Below are 19,543 nucleotides of genomic sequence, written 5' to 3'. Positions count from 1 at the left end.
TCGGGGCTTGCTGGGAGGCCCAGGGACGGGATGCAGAAGCCCCAGCTCCTTCCAGCTGGTACTTCTCTTAGGCTCGGGAGAGATGAGGATGCCCGTGGGAAGGTCGGCCTGTCCCTGCTCCTGGGCCAGACCGAGGTGGGGACGGCGTCCAGGTGGGCTGAGGCGGTGTGGGAGGGGAGAGCAGAGCTCCCACTGGGGGACTCCAAAAGCAGCGGCTGTTAGGTGATTAACGTCCCATTAATGTGATTGTTGGCGCCACAGGCAGGAGAAGGGCAGAGACAGGGGTAGAAGCCAGCAAGGGGGGGGTGGGGTGGGAGGGCAGGGATGCTCGTGGGTGGGGAGTGGGCCTTGGCCACTTAGCGGAGGTAGAACTAAGGCCCCGGGGCCTCTGGAGCCCTAGATCTCAGACCGAAAGAGCGTCTGCAAAGGCCTCTGGGCCCCAGGAGGAAAGGGGGAGAGATGAGGAGGGGACCGCCGGGTCCGACGTCCAGGCTCTGGCGTGGTCTCGGGCTGGGCGGAGCGCGCGGCTCCAGAGCCAGCCCTCGATGTCCCCAGCGGTTCTCCCCGAGTGTCTCTATGTTCGCACCCGCAGTGTTGAGGAAACCCGCAGGCGCCCGTGGGGATGTGTCTGGCGTGGAGGGGTCTGGTTCTGGCAGCGCGAGGCGGCTCTGCCCGCGGATGGCCCTGGCTCCCCACGGTTGCGCCCGGGAGGCGCGCATTTGCCTGTCGGGGGGCTCCTTGCGCTTCCCTCCCCCCCAGATTCAAACCCGAGCTTTCTCCTTCCCTCCCTCCGCCTCCACCGTGGCCGCAGGACTTTCCCCAGCTCCAGAGGTCGCTGGCTGCCCCATCAGGAAGGCGCTGCCAAAGCAAACCAGACCCCGTGACTTGTGGGAAAGCAGAGATGGGAGGGCAGCAGGGGGCAGAGGACAAGGGCCGGCCTCGGGCCTGCTGTGGGGCTGGGCTGAGGGGCTCGATTACTCCTGCCGGCCCGGGGCCACGGGGAGCCGCAGAGCAGCGCTCCCGGTCCCGCGGCGCCCCGAGGTGCCCGGGCTGCCCGGGAGCTCAGCGGCCACTCCCACCCTCACCTCCTGTTTACACAAACCTCCACCTCTGGACAAAGCCCCTGAGGACCAGCAGCAGCAGCAGGAGCAGCAGCAGCAGCAGCAGCAGCAGCAGCAGCGAGAGGGGCAGCCCCGGCCCAGCCAGGGGAAGCAGAGAAGGCTCGCCGGCCAGCCTGGGCCACAGGCAGCCCTCTCTAGCTGTGCCCAGGGGCCGGGGAACTGGGCAGGTGGCTTCCGACAGCAGCCACTCCCATTGGCCAGGTTCTTCTCCGCCCTTGCTCCCGCCCCTTCCCCTCCCCCCAACCCCCAGCCCCCTCCTCCTCAGGTGAGCCAGTCTGGCCGAGCTCAAGGCTGCTGTTGTTTCTCCCCTTCCCGGGACCCGGGTTCCTGGCCCCCAGCTGGGGACACCATGCTCCTGCCGGGGTCCAATTGTGACCCCTAGAAAGTGGAAGACAGCTTTGAGATTTCACCGAACGGACCCCCGAGGGTAAGGCAGCTTTCCCGATCCACGCTTCCCTCCCCCACCTCCCGCAGTCTCGGCCCGAGTCCCTCTTTCCTCCTGGGGCTTTTCAGATACTGGTACCCCGGCCCTCCTTCCCATCCCCAGGTCCAGGTTTCCTGCTGTCTCACCCTTGGCCTTTTCTGGGATCATCTAATCCCCGCTTTCTCTCCCCAATCCCCTCCCGGGCGGGGTGGAAGAACACAAAAGTCCCGGCTCCTTGTGTGGGGTCCTTGCTCCCCTCGGGGGGCCGGCCTCCCGCCTTTTAGACCTGTCCTGCTCAGCAACAGGAGCATCCCCCACTCCCAGACTCCTTTTTCTCCTCCCCCGAGGGACCAAGCATTTCCCCGCCTCTGATCTTTTGGGGAGCCGGCGCTGACTTCTTCAGCGCTCTTTTCTGTCAGGGAATGAGGTACCGGCCCCTTCCCTCCGGACTCGGCGTCCAATCCCCTTCAACCAACACACAGCCCCTCAGGACGCCGAGGCTGCCTATTCCTCTGGGTGTCCCGGCATGCCGTTCCCTCTAGTTCTTGTTCTTCCTGAGGCTCAGGCAGCCTGCCTTCTCCCAGCCCCCAGAGCTTCCTCGTAATTCTGCTCCCCACTGGGACCCCGGTGCCCTATCTGCCTGGTCAGTTCCCCTGCCTGTGTCCTTGATCCTCTGAGCTGGCAGGCTGGCCAGCCCGTGATCACGGCATGCTCTGGGCAACAGGCCCAGCCCCTCACGTTGGCCCAAAGGGAGGGGAGCTCAGCGCTACCGCTGGGGCGTACCTGGGTCTGGGAAGGTATGTGGGGAAGGGGTGGGATCCAGAGAATGGGCCTCCAGGTCCCAAGGAGGTGCAGGTCTACCCCGAGCTGTTTTGTTTCCCCCACAGGTCTCGGTTGCCTCTCTCCCCAAGGGGGGGAGGCCCTACTGCCACAGCCACCACTGTTCACTGGGGGAATCATTAACTGGAGGTGGTGACATGGCTGAGAAGGAGAGTAAGTGTCTTCCCTGACTTAGGCCCCTGTTAGCCTCATCCTAGAATTCTCCCCCACTTTCCCCTTTCCCATTTAGCTCTTGGGTTTCTGTTCTCAGAACCTCCCGATATCTCACTCTCTTACCTCTAAAACTTGTCTCTTTAGACTTCCAACCTGTCTCGTTCCACACTCGCCTCCCTCTCCTCCATCTTCTTCACCCTACCCATCTCAGCCTGTTCCCCATTTTCCCCAAAGCTACCTCCATCCTTGCCAGATTAATCATTAATCAGTCATCTATTAGGTTCTTACACAATCTGTCTCCTGTTCCTCGCAATTCCTTGCTCTGTGCCTTAGTTTCCCCACCTGCTACTGCCCTCTATGGTCCCTTTCTACCCTTCCACCCCAAGAAATAAGTGATTCCTCCACAAATACTTTATGCCAACAAGAAGCTGAACTCAGAATCTGAGAGGCCGGGCTCCCAGCCTCCTACAGCATTTGACCCTAAAAGCCCTGAGTTTCAAATTCCCAGCCATCCCTCAATTTGCACCGGTTCTGAAGGAGGGATCTCTGTGGGCTTGGCCGGCCTGGCCCCTCTGTAAGCTGAGAAGAGTGGGGCATAGAAAGAGAGAGAGGCCACGGGAACATGGATGAGAGGTCCCAAGACTTGGAAAGGGAGAGAGGAACATTAGTGCTCATCTGCCCCAGTCCCTTCCTTATCAACATGAAATTGAGGTCCAGATATTCAGGGATAGTAATGGGGAGCCGATCACTGCCTCAAGCTCAGTTCTCTTACTTCCTGCCCAAATCTGAGCATCTGCAAATGCCTTGAACAGGGGGAGGTACCAGATCCAGGGTTAAGGCTGGCATCCTCTTCTCCCCGCCCCCCCCCATCCCTTCTCCCCATTTAGAGAATAAGTCACAGACCTTCTTCTAAGTTTGAATTTCCAACCTATTTCCCAGCTTCTTGTTCTTCAGTCATTATTTAGTCATTTTTAGTCCTATCCAAACCTTCATGATCTCATTTGGGGTTTGCTTTTTTTTTGTGGGCAGAGGTACTGGAATGGTTTGCCCTGTCCTTCTCCAGCTTACTTTCCAGATGAGGAAACTGAAGGAAACAGGGTGAAGGGGACTTGCCCAGGGTCACACAGCTAGTTGAATTTAGGTCTTCCTGACTCCAGGCCCTGCACTCTTAGCCGGTGCACCACCCAGTTACTATTTCCAACTAAAGTGTTGGAGAAATGTGATGCTGGAGAAATGGAAAGTGATGGAGAAATGAGAACCCAGTGCCCCAAACTGTTGAAGTTGGGGAGGGGGAGGAGAGGCGGGAGAATAGACAAAAGAGGAACTACTTGTCCCATGTAAAAGATCCCCTTCTCACAAAGATAAATAAATAAAAGATCCTCTTCCCTGACTGAGAAGGCAAATGGCCCCAGGATTCAAGGGGCTTCCCGTCTGATGGAAGAAACAAGGTCTTGACCCTTGCCTTGCTTCCATGCAGATGGCCAGGACACAGGAAGGGACCAAAAATACAGAGAGAGACAGAAATAAATTCTCATCTCTGTATTTAGGAGCTGGGTGGAGTTAAACTGAGGAAAGCTTCCTGAATAGTAGTTCCTGAGAGTTCATGGGCTGGTTTGGACAGGGAGAGAGACATGATTTAGTAGAGTAACAGGTAAGAAAATGTGAAGAGCCACGGAGGCCAGAACTGACGAGGGTTTGTTAGGGACAGGGAGCAGGGGAGTTCGGCCAGGGCACTGGGTTGGGGTAGAAGGAGAGATGACAGGGGCATTTATGTAGCGCCTTTGTCTGGTTCTCTGTGACTCTGTCTGGGGCTACCGCGGCAGAAGTGCTGGACTGGTTTGCCATTTCCCTCTGCGGCCCATTTTACAGATGAGGAAACTGGGGTGAAGTGGCTTGCCAGGGTCTTGCCCAGTTAATAACTGTCTGGGGCTGAATTTGAACTTGGGAAGATGTCTTCCTGACTCCAGAGCCAGCGCTTTGGTGCCTTCTAGTTGCCCTATCTAGTGCCTTAAAGGTTTGCAAAGCACTTGTACCTTATTCATACCAAAGCTATGTCAAATCAGCTCTAAATACAAGAAAGGAGAACCAGAAAACCGTGGCCAGAGGTTTGGCCAGTTGGAAATAAAGGGGATTTCTGGGGGCAACTCCTAGGGCCACATCTAGGATCTCTGAAAGGGGATCTGGGCAAGGGCAGACGAGCAGAGCTGGGCCACTGTGCTGCTTGGCCCCGTGTGACCACCAGGGGACAAAAACTGGACCGGTGACAAAAGAATGGCCCATCCGGGGCAGAGAGGGATGTTGCCGCCTGTCTCCCCTGGACACCCCTGGGTGAACAGTGACGCTCTTGGCAGGGTTTTGAACCCCGTGTACGGCTTGGGTCCTGCTACTTTTGTGGTGTATAATGTTTGGAAATAGAACCGGGTGAACCAGCATGGGGACAAACAGCAGGACACGGAGCCAGGGGGACACGGCCAGGGAGCAAAGGTCACTGACTCACATATGATTCCCGTTCCGGGACCGGCTGCAGTGGAAAGCAGAGGAAGCCAGGATGGGGAGGGAAGGGCCCAGAAAAGCTGATGCAGGATGGAGCTAGCGATAAAACTCTTTGACCACAAATCATCGGGATGCCAAGGAAGAGAAGGGGGAGGTGGCCATGGCCAGGGACGTCTCACCACATACACCGAACACCCAGTTTGCCAAGAGGCCTTTCCTTTATCCCTCCCTCCCCGTCCCCCACTTTGAGGAGGGTATTAGGTGAAAGAAGGGATTGGAAAGAAAGGGAACCGAGCCTCCAGCTTCCCAAAAAGACACCTGGGTCCATAGTGGGCTGGGGAGTTTCTCACTGCTCAGGGAAACTGACCCAACCACTTTCCTGGGCCCTTGGGATCCCCTTGGAAACCGGACATGGGTTGGGGGGAGGTCAGCAGAAAGAGGAGGGTGGAGCAATGGAGGCAGGCCAGTCGGATCTGGGTGAGGGGCCGTGTGCTGACTGACTCTGGCCCCCAGCCCAGGCCCGGCTGAGGAAGGAAGGGCTCGCTAGAAGGCCTAGTTATCTGTAGGGGGAGCTGTCTGGAAAACAGCAGAGGGGAAATCCTGAGGTCTCAGAGAACCAGAGAGCAACAGTCGGCGCACATAGGCTGTGTTTGCTTGTAGGTGGCCAAAAAGTTCAGTGTTGGTCCCTGCCCAAGATTGTGGCACTCAGCACAGTGGGCCTCCTGCTCCTGGCGGGCATCGGAGCAGCTTCTTGGGCCATCGGTGAGAGACCCTTCCCCTCCCTGCCCCTCACCTCCCTTCCCTGCCGCTCCCACCCTGCCGGCCCCTTCCTCATCTCTGTCCTTTCCACAGTGACTGTGCTGCTGAGGAGTGACCAGGAGGTGCTCTACCCGGGTGAGTGTCCCTCTCCTCCCTGCCGGTGCTCTCAGAGGGCACTCGGCCCTCACTTAGGGCCCCCCCCCAGCTCTTAGAGCCTCTCCATTAGCCAGCCAGCAACATAGAGCCAGTGTCCCCGAGGCAGCCGGTGCTTCAGGAGGGAAGTCCCCACTCTTGGGCCACTCCTGGCTAGGAGTCTATGGCACAGAGCCACAGAAAGACCAGAGGGCACTTGGAGAAGGAATGGCAACCCCCCATTTGTACTGACTGGTCACTTTTACACACATTATCTCATTTGATGCTGGGAGGTAGAAGAGCTGGGGATGAAGTCCTGCCCCTGACCCACATTTAACTGGGGCAGGGTCTGGGTGAGGACCCTTTATTGTTGTTCTACACTGATCCCATTTGGTGTTTTGTTGAAACTGCACTGACTCACCATTTTCTTCTCCACTGGATTAAAGCAAACAGGCTAAGTGGCTTGCCCAAGGTCATGCAGCTAGTAAGTGTCTCAGGCTGGGTTTGAACTCAGGTCTTTCAAAATCCTTTCTAAATCCCAAAATAAATAAATCCAGGCCCAGCCCTGATTCACTGTGCCCCCCAGCTGCCTTCACTTTCTTAACCATGCTAAATATGACAATTTTTGTAAAACACAGCAAGCTGTCCATAATATAGTTTGTTTGGTTTTTTGTTTTTTTTTTGGTGGCAATCTGGGTTAAGTGACTTGGTCACTTAGATAGTAAACGTTAAGTGTCTAAGGTCTCGGGGCCAGAGTGTTCTGTTCACTGTACCATCTGGCTGCCCATACATAGTTTATATTCTTAAACTAAGAAAATGACTGTTTCTTTAAAAAATTACAACATATATTTCAAATTTCTCTTAAATGTGTGTCCTCCTAGACACACTAATAAGATACGGTAAGATGAGTCTTCCTGCGATGATGACAGATTTCAAGCTCAGAGACCTTCAAGGCCATTTTATAAAAGGGGAAACTGAGGCCCAGAGAGAGGGGTTAGAGCTTGCAGAGCTGGGATGTGAACCCACGTCCTCTCCCCTTGAGGCATTCTTGTGTTATTAGACTTGTGTCTTCAGGATGTTGGCGGGCACTGCCCAGGTCCTGCCGCCAGCCTTGGTGACTCAGGGCAGAGCTGTGGGCAGCCTAAGGCAGCTCGTTCACGGATGGGGGAGGCTCTGCTTCCATGTGAGCTAGCCACCGGGGTATGGGCCCGATCTGGAGGGAGCTTGTTGTCTCTGAGCCAGTGCTGGGCAGCGCAGTTGGAGATCGCTAATCAGCAGGCCTGTTGCCCTTCCCCCAAACCTGCCCCTATAGTACAGGTGAGTCCGGCGGACCTGCGGCTTACCGTGTTTGACGGAGCGGAGGGCACGTGGCGGCTGCTTTGTTCCTCCAGGGCCAACTCCAGGGTGGCAAGTCTGAGCTGTGAGGAGATGGGCTTTATCAGGTATCATTGAGGAGGGGTGGGAGTCGTGAGGGGGTAGCCCCGGGCCAGGGGAGAACTGGGCTGCTGTTCCCGACCCCTCTGCCCCCTAGGGCTCTGAGCCACTCGGAGCTGGACGTCCGGATGTTTGGGACAAACGGCACATCCGGCTACTTCTGCGTGGATGAGGAGAGGCTCCCTTATGCTCGGAGGCTGGCAGAGGTCATCTCCATCTGGTAAGGATGCCGGGCCGATGGAAGCTAGCCCGGGCTGGTGGTCAGCAGCACAAATACAAGACCCACCCAGAAAAAGAACCACTCATGAAGGCACAGACCCAGCTGTAATGCACAGGTCCATTTTAGTGAACACTTATTAGCCAGACTTTGGTTCTCCCCTGACTGCTCCCCTGACTATGGCTCCTTCCTCTGTCACCATCATCATAGCAGCATGCATTTATTTATAAAAGACTTTTCAAATAGTACCTCATTTAATGTTCTCAATATCCCTGAGAGGTGGGTGCCCAATATCATTCCCATTTTACATATGAAGAAACTGAGGCAGATGTTAAATGACTTAGCCCAGCATTACAGTCAGTGCAGATGTCTGAGGCTGGGTTTGAACTTGCGTCCTCCTGACTCCAAGTACAGGAGCCTAACTACTTGAAAGGAATTATAGGGATGCATGCAGGAAGCTGGCCTTGGACTCAGCTCTCCCTTAACTTCCCCATTTCTGTCAATGGCACCCTCATGCTCCCTAACATCAGGAGTCAAAATCTCAAAATCCTTGTTGACATCTCTGTCCCTTATCTCTCCCCCAACCAATGAATGACCATCCACGTCCCATCCATTCTCTCTGTGCTCTTTCCTTCCCTTTCTTATGCCCAAATTCTCATTTTTGTTCGCTGTCGAGCTACCTGATTGAGTCTAAACTCCTTCACCTGGCACTTGCCTCCATCTTCATTTCCAGCCTCCCTCACTCTCACCCCTGCCCATGTACCTCCTGCTGCACCCAGCAGAACTCACACTCATCCTCCCCGTGTCCGTCCCCTGTACGTGGGGTGCCTCCCCCTCCTGCCCACCCAGATCTCGCCTGTCAGGAAAAGAATTCTTCTTCCCTGATACCGTCCGAGTTCTCATGCGGGCTTATCGTTGGCTCGTTTTTTATTGTATTTGTCTGTTGTCTCCTCTCCTGCACTGTAATAATCTTGACAGCGGGAATTAGTTCTCATTCAGCTTTGACTCCCCCACTGCCCGGTGACTGACGAGTTAGTTCATGGCTTGCTTTGTTTATCCCAGATGCTTAATCAATATTGACGGAAATAAAATGTAAATACCCACACATGCGATACGGAAACCACAGTGTTGTCTGAATGTGGACGAGGCATGCTGTGCTCTCTGTAATTCCCTGGGTCTTTAGGATGGAGAAAGGAGATGCCAGGGAAGGGGCCGGGTCTGGTGGGCAACATTAAGAGACAATAAGAATGGACATGAGTCCCCTGTCCCTTCCCCCTTCACCAGCCCCCCTCTCTCTCTGACAGTGACTGTCCCAGGGGCCTCTTCCTAGCCACCCTCTGCCAAGGTAAGCCCCCCAACGTGGGCCTTTTCTCCCAGACCACCCCTCTCCACGCCATTAACTAAGACCCCCCCCCCCATATGCAGAACCGAGGACAGCTCATTGTGGAGGGAGACAAGAGCTTGTTTGCTGGGGGAAAGGGGGCATGCTTTAGGGTCTCAGCCTCTTGGCTGCCTGCCCCCCTCCCCAAAAGGTCAACTTCCAAGTTCTGCCACAGGCCATTTCTCGCCTTCCTCAGGACTATTTGTGTCCTTCACCAATCTCTTCTCCTTCCACAACCAGTTCAGAGCTCAGTAACTCTCTGTCTTTGTGTGTACCTACATTGGACCAGAGCTCCCCGAGGGAGACTGTCTCCCCATCCCAGACCAGAGTCAGTCAGAAGGAGGCTTTGTAGACCAATCTCCTCATTTCAAATAGGAAACTGAGGCAGAACTGCCCCCCCCCCCCCGCCAAAGTCACCCAGGACTCATCTAAGGTCAGGATTCCCTGAAAGGAAATGCTGTATCTCCTCCCCTAGCCAGGAGCTGCCCGGAGTGGGGGGGGGTGTTCCTCTTTCTGGGGGGGGGGGGCAGAGTCCGGGATGTGGCCTGAACCTGTCTGATCCTAGATTGTGGCCGGAGGAAGCTGCCTGTAGACCGCATTGTTGGAGGCCAGGATGCCAGCCTGGGTCGCTGGCCATGGCAGGTCAGTCTGCGCTATGATGGGGCGCACCTGTGCGGGGGGTCCCTGCTGTCCGGAGACTGGGTGCTGACCGCGGCCCACTGCTTCCCTGAGTGAGTGCCCTCCCTGTGGGGCCGGGTCTGTCAGAAGAAAGAGGTGCTGAATTTTAGGGGAGGTGGAAGAACCCGAGCCTCCGTTAAAGTTCCCGTGGTGTTCTGAGTGGGGCACATCTCTCCTAAGAGACCCCGTCATTTGTAGTCGGAGAGGAACGATGAAGAGAGGAAATGATCCCTCTCTTTCTTGTCTTAGGCGGAACCGGGTTGTGTCACGGTGGAGAGTGTTTGCGGGCGCCGTGGCCCAGGCTTCCACCCAGGGACTCCAGCTCGGGGTCCAGGCTGTGGTGTACCACGGAGGCTACCTACCTTTCCGGGACCCCAATAGCGAAGAGAACAGTAATGACATTGCTTTGGTCCACCTTTCCAGCCCCATGCCCCTCACGGGTGAGTCCAATCCCCGGGCCCTGGGAGAGCAGCTGGGGCTGTGCCCCGGGAAGAATGGGGTGGGAGGCTGGGCGTTTGGGGACCAGATGCCCGGCTCCTGAACACTGGCCGGCTTGGCTCTTTCCCCCCACAGAATACATCCAGCCTGTCTGCCTCCCGGCTGCCGGCCAGGCCTTGGTGGATGGGAAGATTTGCACAGTAACAGGCTGGGGAAATACTCAGTATTATGGTGAGCCACAAGTCATGGAGACCCATTCCCCAACTATGAGACTGTCCTCCCCCGAGTAAGATCACAGTGGGTGGGCAGTTACCCAGAAGCCCCCTCTCTCAGACCTCTCCTCCCTACCTCCCCATCCCTACAGGGAAACAGGCCAATATGCTACAGGAGGCTCGCGTGCCCATCATCAGCAACACAGTCTGCAACAGCCCTGACTTCTATGGGAACCAGATCAAACCCAAAATGTTCTGTGCTGGGTACACTGAGGGGGGCATCGATGCCTGTCAGGTGGGGAACTGTTCCTAACCCCAGCAGCTGGCTCCCAAGGCCCTGCTAACTGATCTTCCCCCCGTTTCCATCTACCCCCCCCCCCAACAAGTATTCCCCATTCATTAGCAGCAACAAACATCCAAACGCCTTTGCCAAAATTCTCATCGGGCGCGGGGCTGGGCATACCGGGTCCAAAGTTGGCATTTTTGGGGTGGAAAGAAAAAGCAGAGCAAAGCAAGATAGACCTCACACTGTGAGCAGCTTAGATCCCAGATTACATCAAATGATGGGAGACCTGGCTTGGCTGGGAGAGAGGGAAATGGCGTTTGGACACATTGGTCACGGTTGCCAGCCTTTTATTTCCCAGAAAGAACCCAGGCACCTCACCCTCCAGTCTTGCCTCTGTCCGCCTGCAGGGAGACAGCGGGGGCCCCTTTGTGTGTGAGGACTCCATCTCCAGGACTCCCCGGTGGAGGCTGTGTGGGATTGTGAGCTGGGGGACAGGCTGTGCTCTCGCCCACAAGCCTGGGGTTTACACCAAAGTAGGAGAGTACCAGGAGTGGATCTACCGAGCCATGAAGGTATTGCGGGGGGGAGGGATGTAGGGAAAGTAGGCTCATCCCTCCCCGGTTCCCCCATTCTAAGGTGTCTGGAGAAAGTGGGAGAGAGACCTGGGGGAGATGGGGGTGAGAGCGGCTTTCCCCACATCTCTACACCTGCCAAATGGGCCCATCTCCTCTCGTCACTGACCATGGCCAATGAGCCGCTCCCATGTCGCTGCCCATGGCCATCTCCACAGCCCCCAGGCTGTCCCCTTCTGCTCCAGCCTTTGGCCACGTTGGTCTGATAACTGCTCGATCATCCCTCGTTTGAAACCTTTCCATGACTCTCTTTCACTGAATGGCGTTTACATCCCTCAGGTCGAGCTCCACTAACTCCTCATTTTGAACCGGGTGCAGTGGAGAAACAGGGGGATGGGGGGTAGTGCAGGAGGCAGGGAATAGCCCTGGACACTTAGCAGAGTGACTCTGGGCAGCCACTCGATCCCCTTTGCCTCAGTCGCCTGATCTGTACAATGAGTTGGAGAAGAATGTGGTGAGCCATTGCATCCTCTCTGCCCAGAAACCCCAGACGGGGCCCGGAGAGTGGGACATGGCTCAGGACACTGCTCTCTGTGCCCTCTCACCTTCACACTTTGGCCCATCGATTGGCAGTTATAAAGCATCTGTCATGCGAGGTCCCTGCCCTTTGATACTGCATTGTCCTAGATAAGTCCAATCAAAACACAGAGGATACAAAGGAAGCTGAGGGGGCAGGACTTCTACAGTTGGGGAGAAACAAGAGGTTGAAGGTCAGGAGCATTTTGAAGGGAGACAGACATTTCAAGCATGGAGCACTGCCTAGGCAAAGGCCTGGTGGTGGGAGATGGACATGGGCCATTAAAGCCTGAATTAGAGAGGCTTATTATGAAGCGGTGATTATTCCCGTTTCTTTTTTCTATCCCCAGCCTTTTAAATCCCACGTGAAAATCCACCTCCTCAGGAAAGCTTCTTTGACATGACTTCTCTTACACTAATAATGACCTTTTCCCATAACCCACTGTGTGACCCTCTGTACTGCACTTATATCGGGCATTATTTGGACAACAGCCATCCCTTCATGTCATATTCCCCAGTAGAGCATAAACACTCATAGACTCATAAACAACCATGATGACAGGAACTGTTTAACTTTAATCTCCCCCACCCAGTCCTCAGGGCAGCAGTTTCACTGGTTTAATCAATGTTAAATTTGAAACGCTTATTTTGGGTAAGAGAGTGGCTCCCTAAAATGAAGAATCATTTTACTGTTATTACACCCTCATCCCCCACTGGTTTATTGGCTATGGGGTGAATGGGAATTATGTATTATTTTGAGAGGATTTGTTCATTGAACAAACATTAAGCATCCATTAACTACATAATAAGTGTTTCCCCCACTCCCAGCACCCACTTTCCACCAAGATCCAAAGGCTCCTCTCTTGGTTAGAGTAGAAGGACGACAGGATCAGGGACAACAGCTGCCAGTGGTGCAGGGACTTGGAAGGGTTACACGGACAAAGGGGAGAGGAGGAAGGGAAAAAGGGGAGGGATGGTAGGGGAAATAGAGGGAAGGGCAAGGGGAGGGGAAGGAAGAGAAAGCAACAGCAGGGGAGGGATCAAGGGGAAAAGAAAGGAGAGGGGAGGGAAAGAAAGGGGGAGTGAGGAAAGGAGGAAGGGGAAGGGGAAATGGAAAAGTAATGGAGGGAAAAGAAGAAGAGGGAAGACAAGCTCCTTCCCAGTTACTTCCCTGCCGATTTTCTCTCCCTAGACTCACTCCGAGGACAGTGGGATGGTGACCCAGCTCTGACAGCCCTGCTTCTCCTCCCAGGGTGCCTTTGTCTCCTCCTCTCTTAATCCCTGCTGGTCCTGGGCTACTCCCCAGCAGCTAGTGGTGGAGGACAATCTATGGCTCAGAGAGCCCCATTCTGGATTCCTTTGTAGAGACGAGGAGGGCCTGGGGATTCTAAAGGGCAGGGGAGAAAATGGGAGGGGGGTGCGACACCCCCTCAGGATTTTCTCCGCCCCATCCCCAACATGTTGCTGCTATCCCTGGCCCGTTGCCAGCCCTTCTCTGGGCAGTCCCCTACTCAGGTCCACCTGTGAGTCCTGTCCTGCCTCCTCCTGTAAATACTCTCTTGGGATGTGTGGGGACCAGATCTGGGGCTCCTTGCCCCGCCCGCCGTCCCCACAAATGTTTGGTGATTTCTTTGAATAATAAAACTGGTTTTGATTAGCTGTGTGTCGGGGTTCTTAAAACAGGGCAGGGGGAGATCCCAACATAAAGAACCAGCTGGACTTTCAGCAAAAACCTTGAACACTCTTGATACCTGATGGCATAGACCTGACCCCACTTCTGACTCCAAAGGCTGTAGATGTGTCTGTTCCTCCTGTAATTGCAGAAACAAGTCTCTCAGAGTTAAAATGTATCCCAAATGTGTCTGTTTGGGAGCAGAGTAATAAATCTCATGCCCAGGAGTTCTCCCAAGACCCGGATTACTAATGCACCCAGGCCAGACCAGGCCGCCCCAGAGCTCAGACTCCTCCTCCTCCTCCCTCTTTTTGAATTCATGCTCCATGATTACCAGAACAAAAACCAGGAACCTCCCGGGCTGCACCAGCTGGCCGAACCCAGGCTCAGCAACCCCAAGCTGGGAGGGGAACCCGGCAGGGGGGCTGGGGAGGAGAATTCTGCAGTAATACCTCCTGATGCCTGGGGAAGGGCCTGGGAACGAGAACATGTCTGTGGAACCTGGAAAAAGGCCAGAAACGCTGCAAAAAACTCAAAGGTGCTTCCTGTGTGTGCACAGGGAGGCCTGTGGCATGACGGCAGCCCCACGAGCCCCTTTGGGCGTCGGTAGCCTCCTTGTCTATAACATCAGCCTTGGGCTCAGTCAGTGCTCTGAGGTCCCAGGACAGCCCTGTGAATAGCTTTGGGGGCGCAGACCCCAAAATAACACCCCTGTGCCTAATCAAGGCACCGAGATCCCCGAACAGTCCTGAGGGCAGCTATGTGAATGCCCACAACAGCCACTGCCAACCTGGCCAGCCCGTGCCCCCCACAGTCCTTGCCCCCTTACTGCAGCAGCCTCTCCCACCAGCAATGCTTCTGACCACTGCTGAGCTCTTCCTAGAAGAAGCACCTGTGCTCTTTTCACACTGGGTCCCCCTGGGGGAGCCACCCCCTTTCATAGGGACAGAAGCTTCTTGAGGTCAGGAACTGGCTTTCTTTCTGTCTTAAATTTGTATTCTCTGCTCTTGCCTTCTCATTGCCATTTCTCTCATTCTCTTCTTCCCTCCTCCTTCTCTCTCTCCTCTCCTTTATATCTTTTCTCTCCCTCTCTCTCTGTTTCTCCCCTCCTTCTCTTTCCCCTTCCCTCCTTGCTTCTCCCCTCCCTGTCACTCCCCTCCTTCCATATCTCTCCTTTCCCTCTGTCTCTCCCCTCTCTCTATTTCTTCCCTCCTTCCATATCTCCCCCTCTCTCCCCTCCCTCTGTCTCTTCCCTCTTTCCATTTCTCTCCTCTCCTCTCCCTCTCTCTCTCCTCGCCCCTCCCTTTCCCTCCATGTCTCCCTCCATCTTTCTCTCCCACAATAGGAGCCTACATGTGGGTACCTCCCTGTACCTCCCCTTGAGCGCCCAGTGCTGACACTCCCCACAACCCCCTTCCTCAAGCTCAGGGGGCTGGGCTGCAGAGGCCCAGGCCTTCCCCTGCTCGGCATTGCCTGGAAAGAGCTGACAACATATATGGGTGTCATTTTACCTATGATGCAATACATATTTTAATCTGTAATATGATTAAAGTAACGAGAGAAGCATGAGCATCTGGGGGAATAAGGAGATTCCCGTGTAAAGATCCCTCTTCAGCTGAGCTTTAAAGGAAGCAAATAATGATAATATTTGTATAGCACCTGCTATTTTTCATGTGCTTTAGAAATATTTTTCATTTTGCCCTTATGACAACCTTGTAACCCTGTAATATCATTCTTATTTTACAATTGAGCAAATTGAGGCAAACAACAGTTAAGTGACTTGCTCTGGATCATAGTCTAGTAAGTGTCTGGGTCAGGATTGGAACTCAGGATCTGGCCGGCTCTCTCTCCAGTTCAGCACCTAGCTGCCTCAACAGCTGCCTTTGGTTGGCTAGTGATTCTATGGAGGAGGCGATTCATTTCATGTACGGGTTGTTGAAGTATAGGGCACATGGCAAGGTCAGACTGCTTCCAAATCCAGCATGGGCAGTTATTGGGGTAATGAACTCGGTAGCCTCTACTCCTTTATTTATTTATTTATTTATTTTTGTTTTATTTTATTTTATTTATTTTTGCCTCTACTCTTTAAGGGAAACAGCCGCCCAGCAAAGAAGGACTAGTTTTATAGAAAATGGAGAGCAGTTAAAACAGGAAAATTGAGCAATCTCAAATAAGCTTTTGCGTACAGAGGTGCTGCATGGGGAAAATCCTCTTGTCTGTATTCAAATATATGTTGCCAGATATGCTACTTCAGATGACTATTTGCTCATGACTGTCCTTCAGTTCAGGCCTTCACTCCAGCAAGCTCACTTTCCTGTGAGAACTGCATGTTTATCACTCACAGAAAGATTCTGCTTATCTCATCATTCCCCCCTCTCCAGAGTGTAGAGACCTATTTTTTTTTTCAGTAATTGACCCTAGGATCAGTAGGGGTTGCTTGAGGAAAAAATTTCATGGAGCAAGTTGGTCCTTAGTCAAGGCAGATTTTAATGAAAACAACAGGTGGATTTAGTCCTTAAGGGATCAGCAGCAAACTAGGCAAAGGGTCCCATATTTCTGTTTTGGGGTCATCTGTCACAGACTGAGTTAGTTCCTAGTTAACCATAGGGAACAGAAAGACAGAATGCAGTTGTCCGCCCAGCCAGGTTCAGGATATTTGGGTCATGCTACATTTTTCATAGAACTAGGATTGTAAACATGGTTAGTTATGGATTCCTCAAGTCCCTCCAAACAGCCTTTGTTATTGGGCAAATTTTCCACAGGAAAATTTGGACAAGGACAGGGCAAGGGCTAAAGCCAAGGCCATCATATTCCCTCATATTCCCTCTTTTATTATTTATTGGGATTTTTTTTTTTTTTTTGCTTTTTGACAATATTTTATTTTTTTCCCAAAATATATACAAAGATAGTTTTAGGAGTCACCGTTGAAAAACCTTGTTTCAAATTTTCTTCCCTCCCTCCCCAGCAGTTGATTGATAGCAATCAACCAATAGCTTAAACATGTATAATTCCATTAAATATATGTTCATATTTACCATGTTGTGCAAGAAAAATCAGAGGAAAAGTGAAAAAAACATGTGAAAGAAAAAAACAAACAAACAAATAAACAACATCTACGAAAAGATAAAAATACCATGCTTTGATCCACATTTAGTCTCCATAATTCTCTCTCATGGCAGATCCATCACAAGTATAGTGGAATTGCCTTGAATCACCTCATTATTGGGAAGAGTTGAGTTCATCATTGTTGATCATCATATAATCTTGTTACTGTGCCTAATGTTCTGTTGGTTCTGTTCACTTATGTAGCATCAGTTCATGCAAGTCTTTTATTGGAGGAAATCTTTTGGAAAGAAGGTGAAGATCTCACCTTCCCATTACTGCTTCCCGCTGACAAGGGGATGTACCTGAGAGGAGGGGGAAGGGCTTTGGAACTCATTGCCAGCTACATCCAGGGTTGAGGGCTCTGAGTCAGGTCAAAGGCTGGTAGCCTAGATGCTGAATCCGGGACTTCTGTAACAGAGAAGAGACCAAGTACTCTAATGAGTTAAACAGCCTGGCTCCAAAACCAAAACCAACACAATTATGGACAGAGGAGTCAAAATAGGGGATAGGAGGGAGAACAAATGAGAGCTAGAGAGAGGGCAGAATGTGGAAACAAAACAGACAAAAAGAAACTGCTCGAGTATAAATGGATCACCAAGGTCCTCTGCTTCTCTTGAAGAGAGAATTTGGTTCATAGGCTGTCTGTGAAGGAAGAAGACAGGTTTTATCTGGCACAAATGAGCGCCAGGGAGGTCTTCGAGCTTCACAGTTGGGGGCTGGTTAAAGTGACTCTATAGAGGCCCTTCCATTTCTTTCCCAATGGGTCAGCGCCCCCCAGGATTTTAAATATCTCCAGGGCTGGCGGTTAAAGAGGGTACAGATATGGTTTTATCTGGCTTAGGGATGTGAGCATTAACAGAATCTGAATAGATCAGTTGCAACTGACCTAAGTAGATAAAAGTTTTGGTAAGAAGTTGATGTTCTGTATAGAACTGTTTGCCATCTGGGGGAAAGGGTGGAGGGAGGGAGGGGAAAAATTGGAACAGAAGTGAGTGCAAGGGATAATGTTGTAAAAAATTATTCTGGCATGGGTTCTGTCAATAAAAAGTTATTTAAAAAAAAGAAGTTGATGTTCAAGATCTGTTAGGATGCCATACATAAACTCAAAAGGGCTAAACTTAATATCTGCTCAAGAAGGGATTGGGAGCCACATCACCCTGTCCTGTCTAATCACCAGGGTCAGTGTGGTCAAAGTTCTTTTCAATGCATGATTCATCTTTTCCACCTTGCTTGAGGATTGGGATCCCAAAAGGTGTGCAGATGGTAGGTAATGCCCAGTGCTTCAGCCACTACCCCGGTGACTTAGGAAGTAAAGGTTGGGCCAGTATCCCTCTACAAAGATGGAGGATTCTAGCAACCTTGCTTGCTCTTACTGTCCAGCAGGGGTAAATCTCAACTCAGCTGCTGAAGGTGTTGAGTTTCCTCTACTCACCAAGAGGATCTCAACTGTTGAACTCCCCTACTCACTAAGGGGAACTATAACTGGGTTCCTGACCATCCTCCAGGTACTTGGACGTCTCTGAAGCAGCAACTTCTAGCTGCTCTCTTTCCCCACAGAGCACCCGACACCAGATGTTACTAAGTACTGCAAGCGTTTATTAATCACCCTACATCTTCTCTAATGGCGTCTGCCTCTTCACACAGTTACATTCCTTCATATATACCATCTCATTACATCATCTCATACCCAGCTTTCTTTTCTTTACCCCATCACGGTACAGGCTACTCAATAACAAAATCATTAATCTTGGGGTAAACAACCTTTCACTATTGCCTTCCTGTTTTCCTCCTCTGCATACCTTGTTCCCCCTCCTCAGGTTATTTCCTGCTATACAGCTCCTTTTGCCACATATACCTAAAATCATCTAACAGAAGGTAGCTACAAATACAAGGAGTCTGACTCTCTGATAGTGCCATATGTGTGGAATCAAGTTGCCAGCCTTCCCCGGGAAGAATTCTTTGAAATAATGTACAATTAACCTGAGAAGGAAATCAAAAATGCAGGCAGACAAAAATAGAGGGATTGGGAATTCTGTGTAGTGGTTCACACTCATTTCCCAGAGTTCTTTCGCTGGGTGTAGCCGGTTCTCTTCATTATTGAACAAATGGAACTGATCTGGTTCATCTCATTGCTGGAGAGGGCCATGTCCATCAGAATTGATCATCATATAGTATTGTTGTTGAAGTATATAACAATCTCTTGGTCCTGCTCACTTCCCTCAGCATCAGTTCCTGTCTCTCCAGGCCTCTCTGAAATCCTCCTGCTGGTCATTTCTTACCGAACAATAATATTCCATAATATTCATAGACCACAATTTATTCGGCCACTCCCCCATTGAGGGGCATCCACTCAGTTTCCAGTTTCTGACCACTACAAAGAGACCTGCCACGAACGTTCTTGCACATACAGGTCCCTGGGATAACTTTTTGCCCTGTGGGGCTTCAACACCATTCTGAAGAGAGTTCATATCCCCTAGACTTATAATGCTGTTTCTCCTCCATAGTGTGAAGGAAGAGGAACTTGAGGTATCAGAGGAGCCAGTAGAGTGGTTTCCTGGCTGTTGCTTTAGCTGTTCTGTCTACCAAGTGACTGCCTATGTTTGCTCAGGTTTAGCCTTCTGAGGACCTTGCAGTACCATCACCTTTGTTGGATAATATACTACCTGGAGGAGATGCAAATTTTCATTCTCATGCTTGATTAGGACATATGCGTCAGCTAGGGAGACCTTTGAGTTTCATCGTTGGAGGAAGCTGACTCTGTGGATCCTTCCATTTCTCTCCTAGGGAGTCAATTCCCATTCCTTCCAAGACTTTAAATATCTCCAGGGCTGATGGTTTCTTTCCATCTTGCCCCACAGGCACGAAGAACTTGAAAAGCATATTTAGAATAAATATTTGCCTGATTGCCTTTGCTTAACTGAGAGATATTAACATTGTCTTCTTGGCAGAAGTACCAGGAGGAAGTGGGGCAGACAGGTGGATCTCATCCCCCTCTCTACAAAGCTAGACCCATTTGCACACCAGATTACATCAGAGTTGTTTCAGGGGTG

At 52.1% G+C, this 19,543-nt stretch overlaps 2 protein-coding genes and 1 long non-coding RNA gene across 3 annotated transcripts in view; 1 reads left to right on the top strand and 2 right to left on the bottom strand.

Moving 5' to 3' along the window:
* Positions 1 to 30: 30 nt before the first annotated feature.
* On the bottom strand, positions 31 to 2,526 carry LOC116423030. Its single transcript, XM_031963819.1, is given in 3 exon segments — positions 31 to 1,367; positions 1,370 to 1,550; positions 2,435 to 2,526. Coding segments are annotated over 3 exon segments (645 nt in total). The 5' UTR covers positions 2,506 to 2,526; the 3' UTR covers positions 31 to 974.
* HPN (hepsin) lies at positions 2,458 to 13,373 on the top strand. The gene is made up of 12 exons (XM_031963817.1): positions 2,458 to 2,538; positions 5,692 to 5,793; positions 5,884 to 5,925; positions 7,235 to 7,364; positions 7,454 to 7,576; positions 8,878 to 8,918; positions 9,520 to 9,685; positions 9,882 to 10,072; positions 10,206 to 10,301; positions 10,435 to 10,577; positions 10,976 to 11,140; positions 12,909 to 13,373. Exons 1-12 carry the CDS (start codon positions 2,523 to 2,525, stop codon positions 12,945 to 12,947), a joined length of 1,254 nt encoding a protein of 417 aa, XP_031819677.1. The 5' UTR covers positions 2,458 to 2,522; the 3' UTR covers positions 12,948 to 13,373.
* Positions 13,374 to 15,857: 2,484 nt separating this feature from the next.
* LOC116423029 overlaps positions 15,858 to 19,543 on the bottom strand; it is a 9,221-nt gene continuing 5,535 nt past the window's right edge. Inside the window, exon 2 of the long non-coding RNA XR_004233517.1 lies at positions 15,858 to 16,901. This is a non-coding gene — a long non-coding RNA (uncharacterized LOC116423029). The remainder of the gene's footprint in view (positions 16,902 to 19,543) is intronic.

The sequence above is a fragment of the Sarcophilus harrisii genome, chromosome 3 (genome assembly GCF_902635505.1).
Source record: "Sarcophilus harrisii chromosome 3, mSarHar1.11, whole genome shotgun sequence".
Taxonomy (NCBI): Eukaryota; Metazoa; Chordata; class Mammalia; order Dasyuromorphia; family Dasyuridae; genus Sarcophilus; species Sarcophilus harrisii.
The sequence above is the reverse complement of the archived record's forward strand: the minus strand, read 5'-3'. Positions and strand labels throughout refer to the sequence as shown.

Coding starts and splice junctions, on each gene's coding strand:
- HPN (XM_031963817.1), top strand. Junction 5,794..5,883: donor AGCAGCTTCTTGGGCCATCG/GTGAGAGACCCT, acceptor TCCTTTCCACAG/TGACTGTGCTGCTGAGGAGT. Junction 7,365..7,453: donor GAGGAGATGGGCTTTATCAG/GTATCATTGAGG, acceptor TCTGCCCCCTAG/GGCTCTGAGCCACTCGGAGC.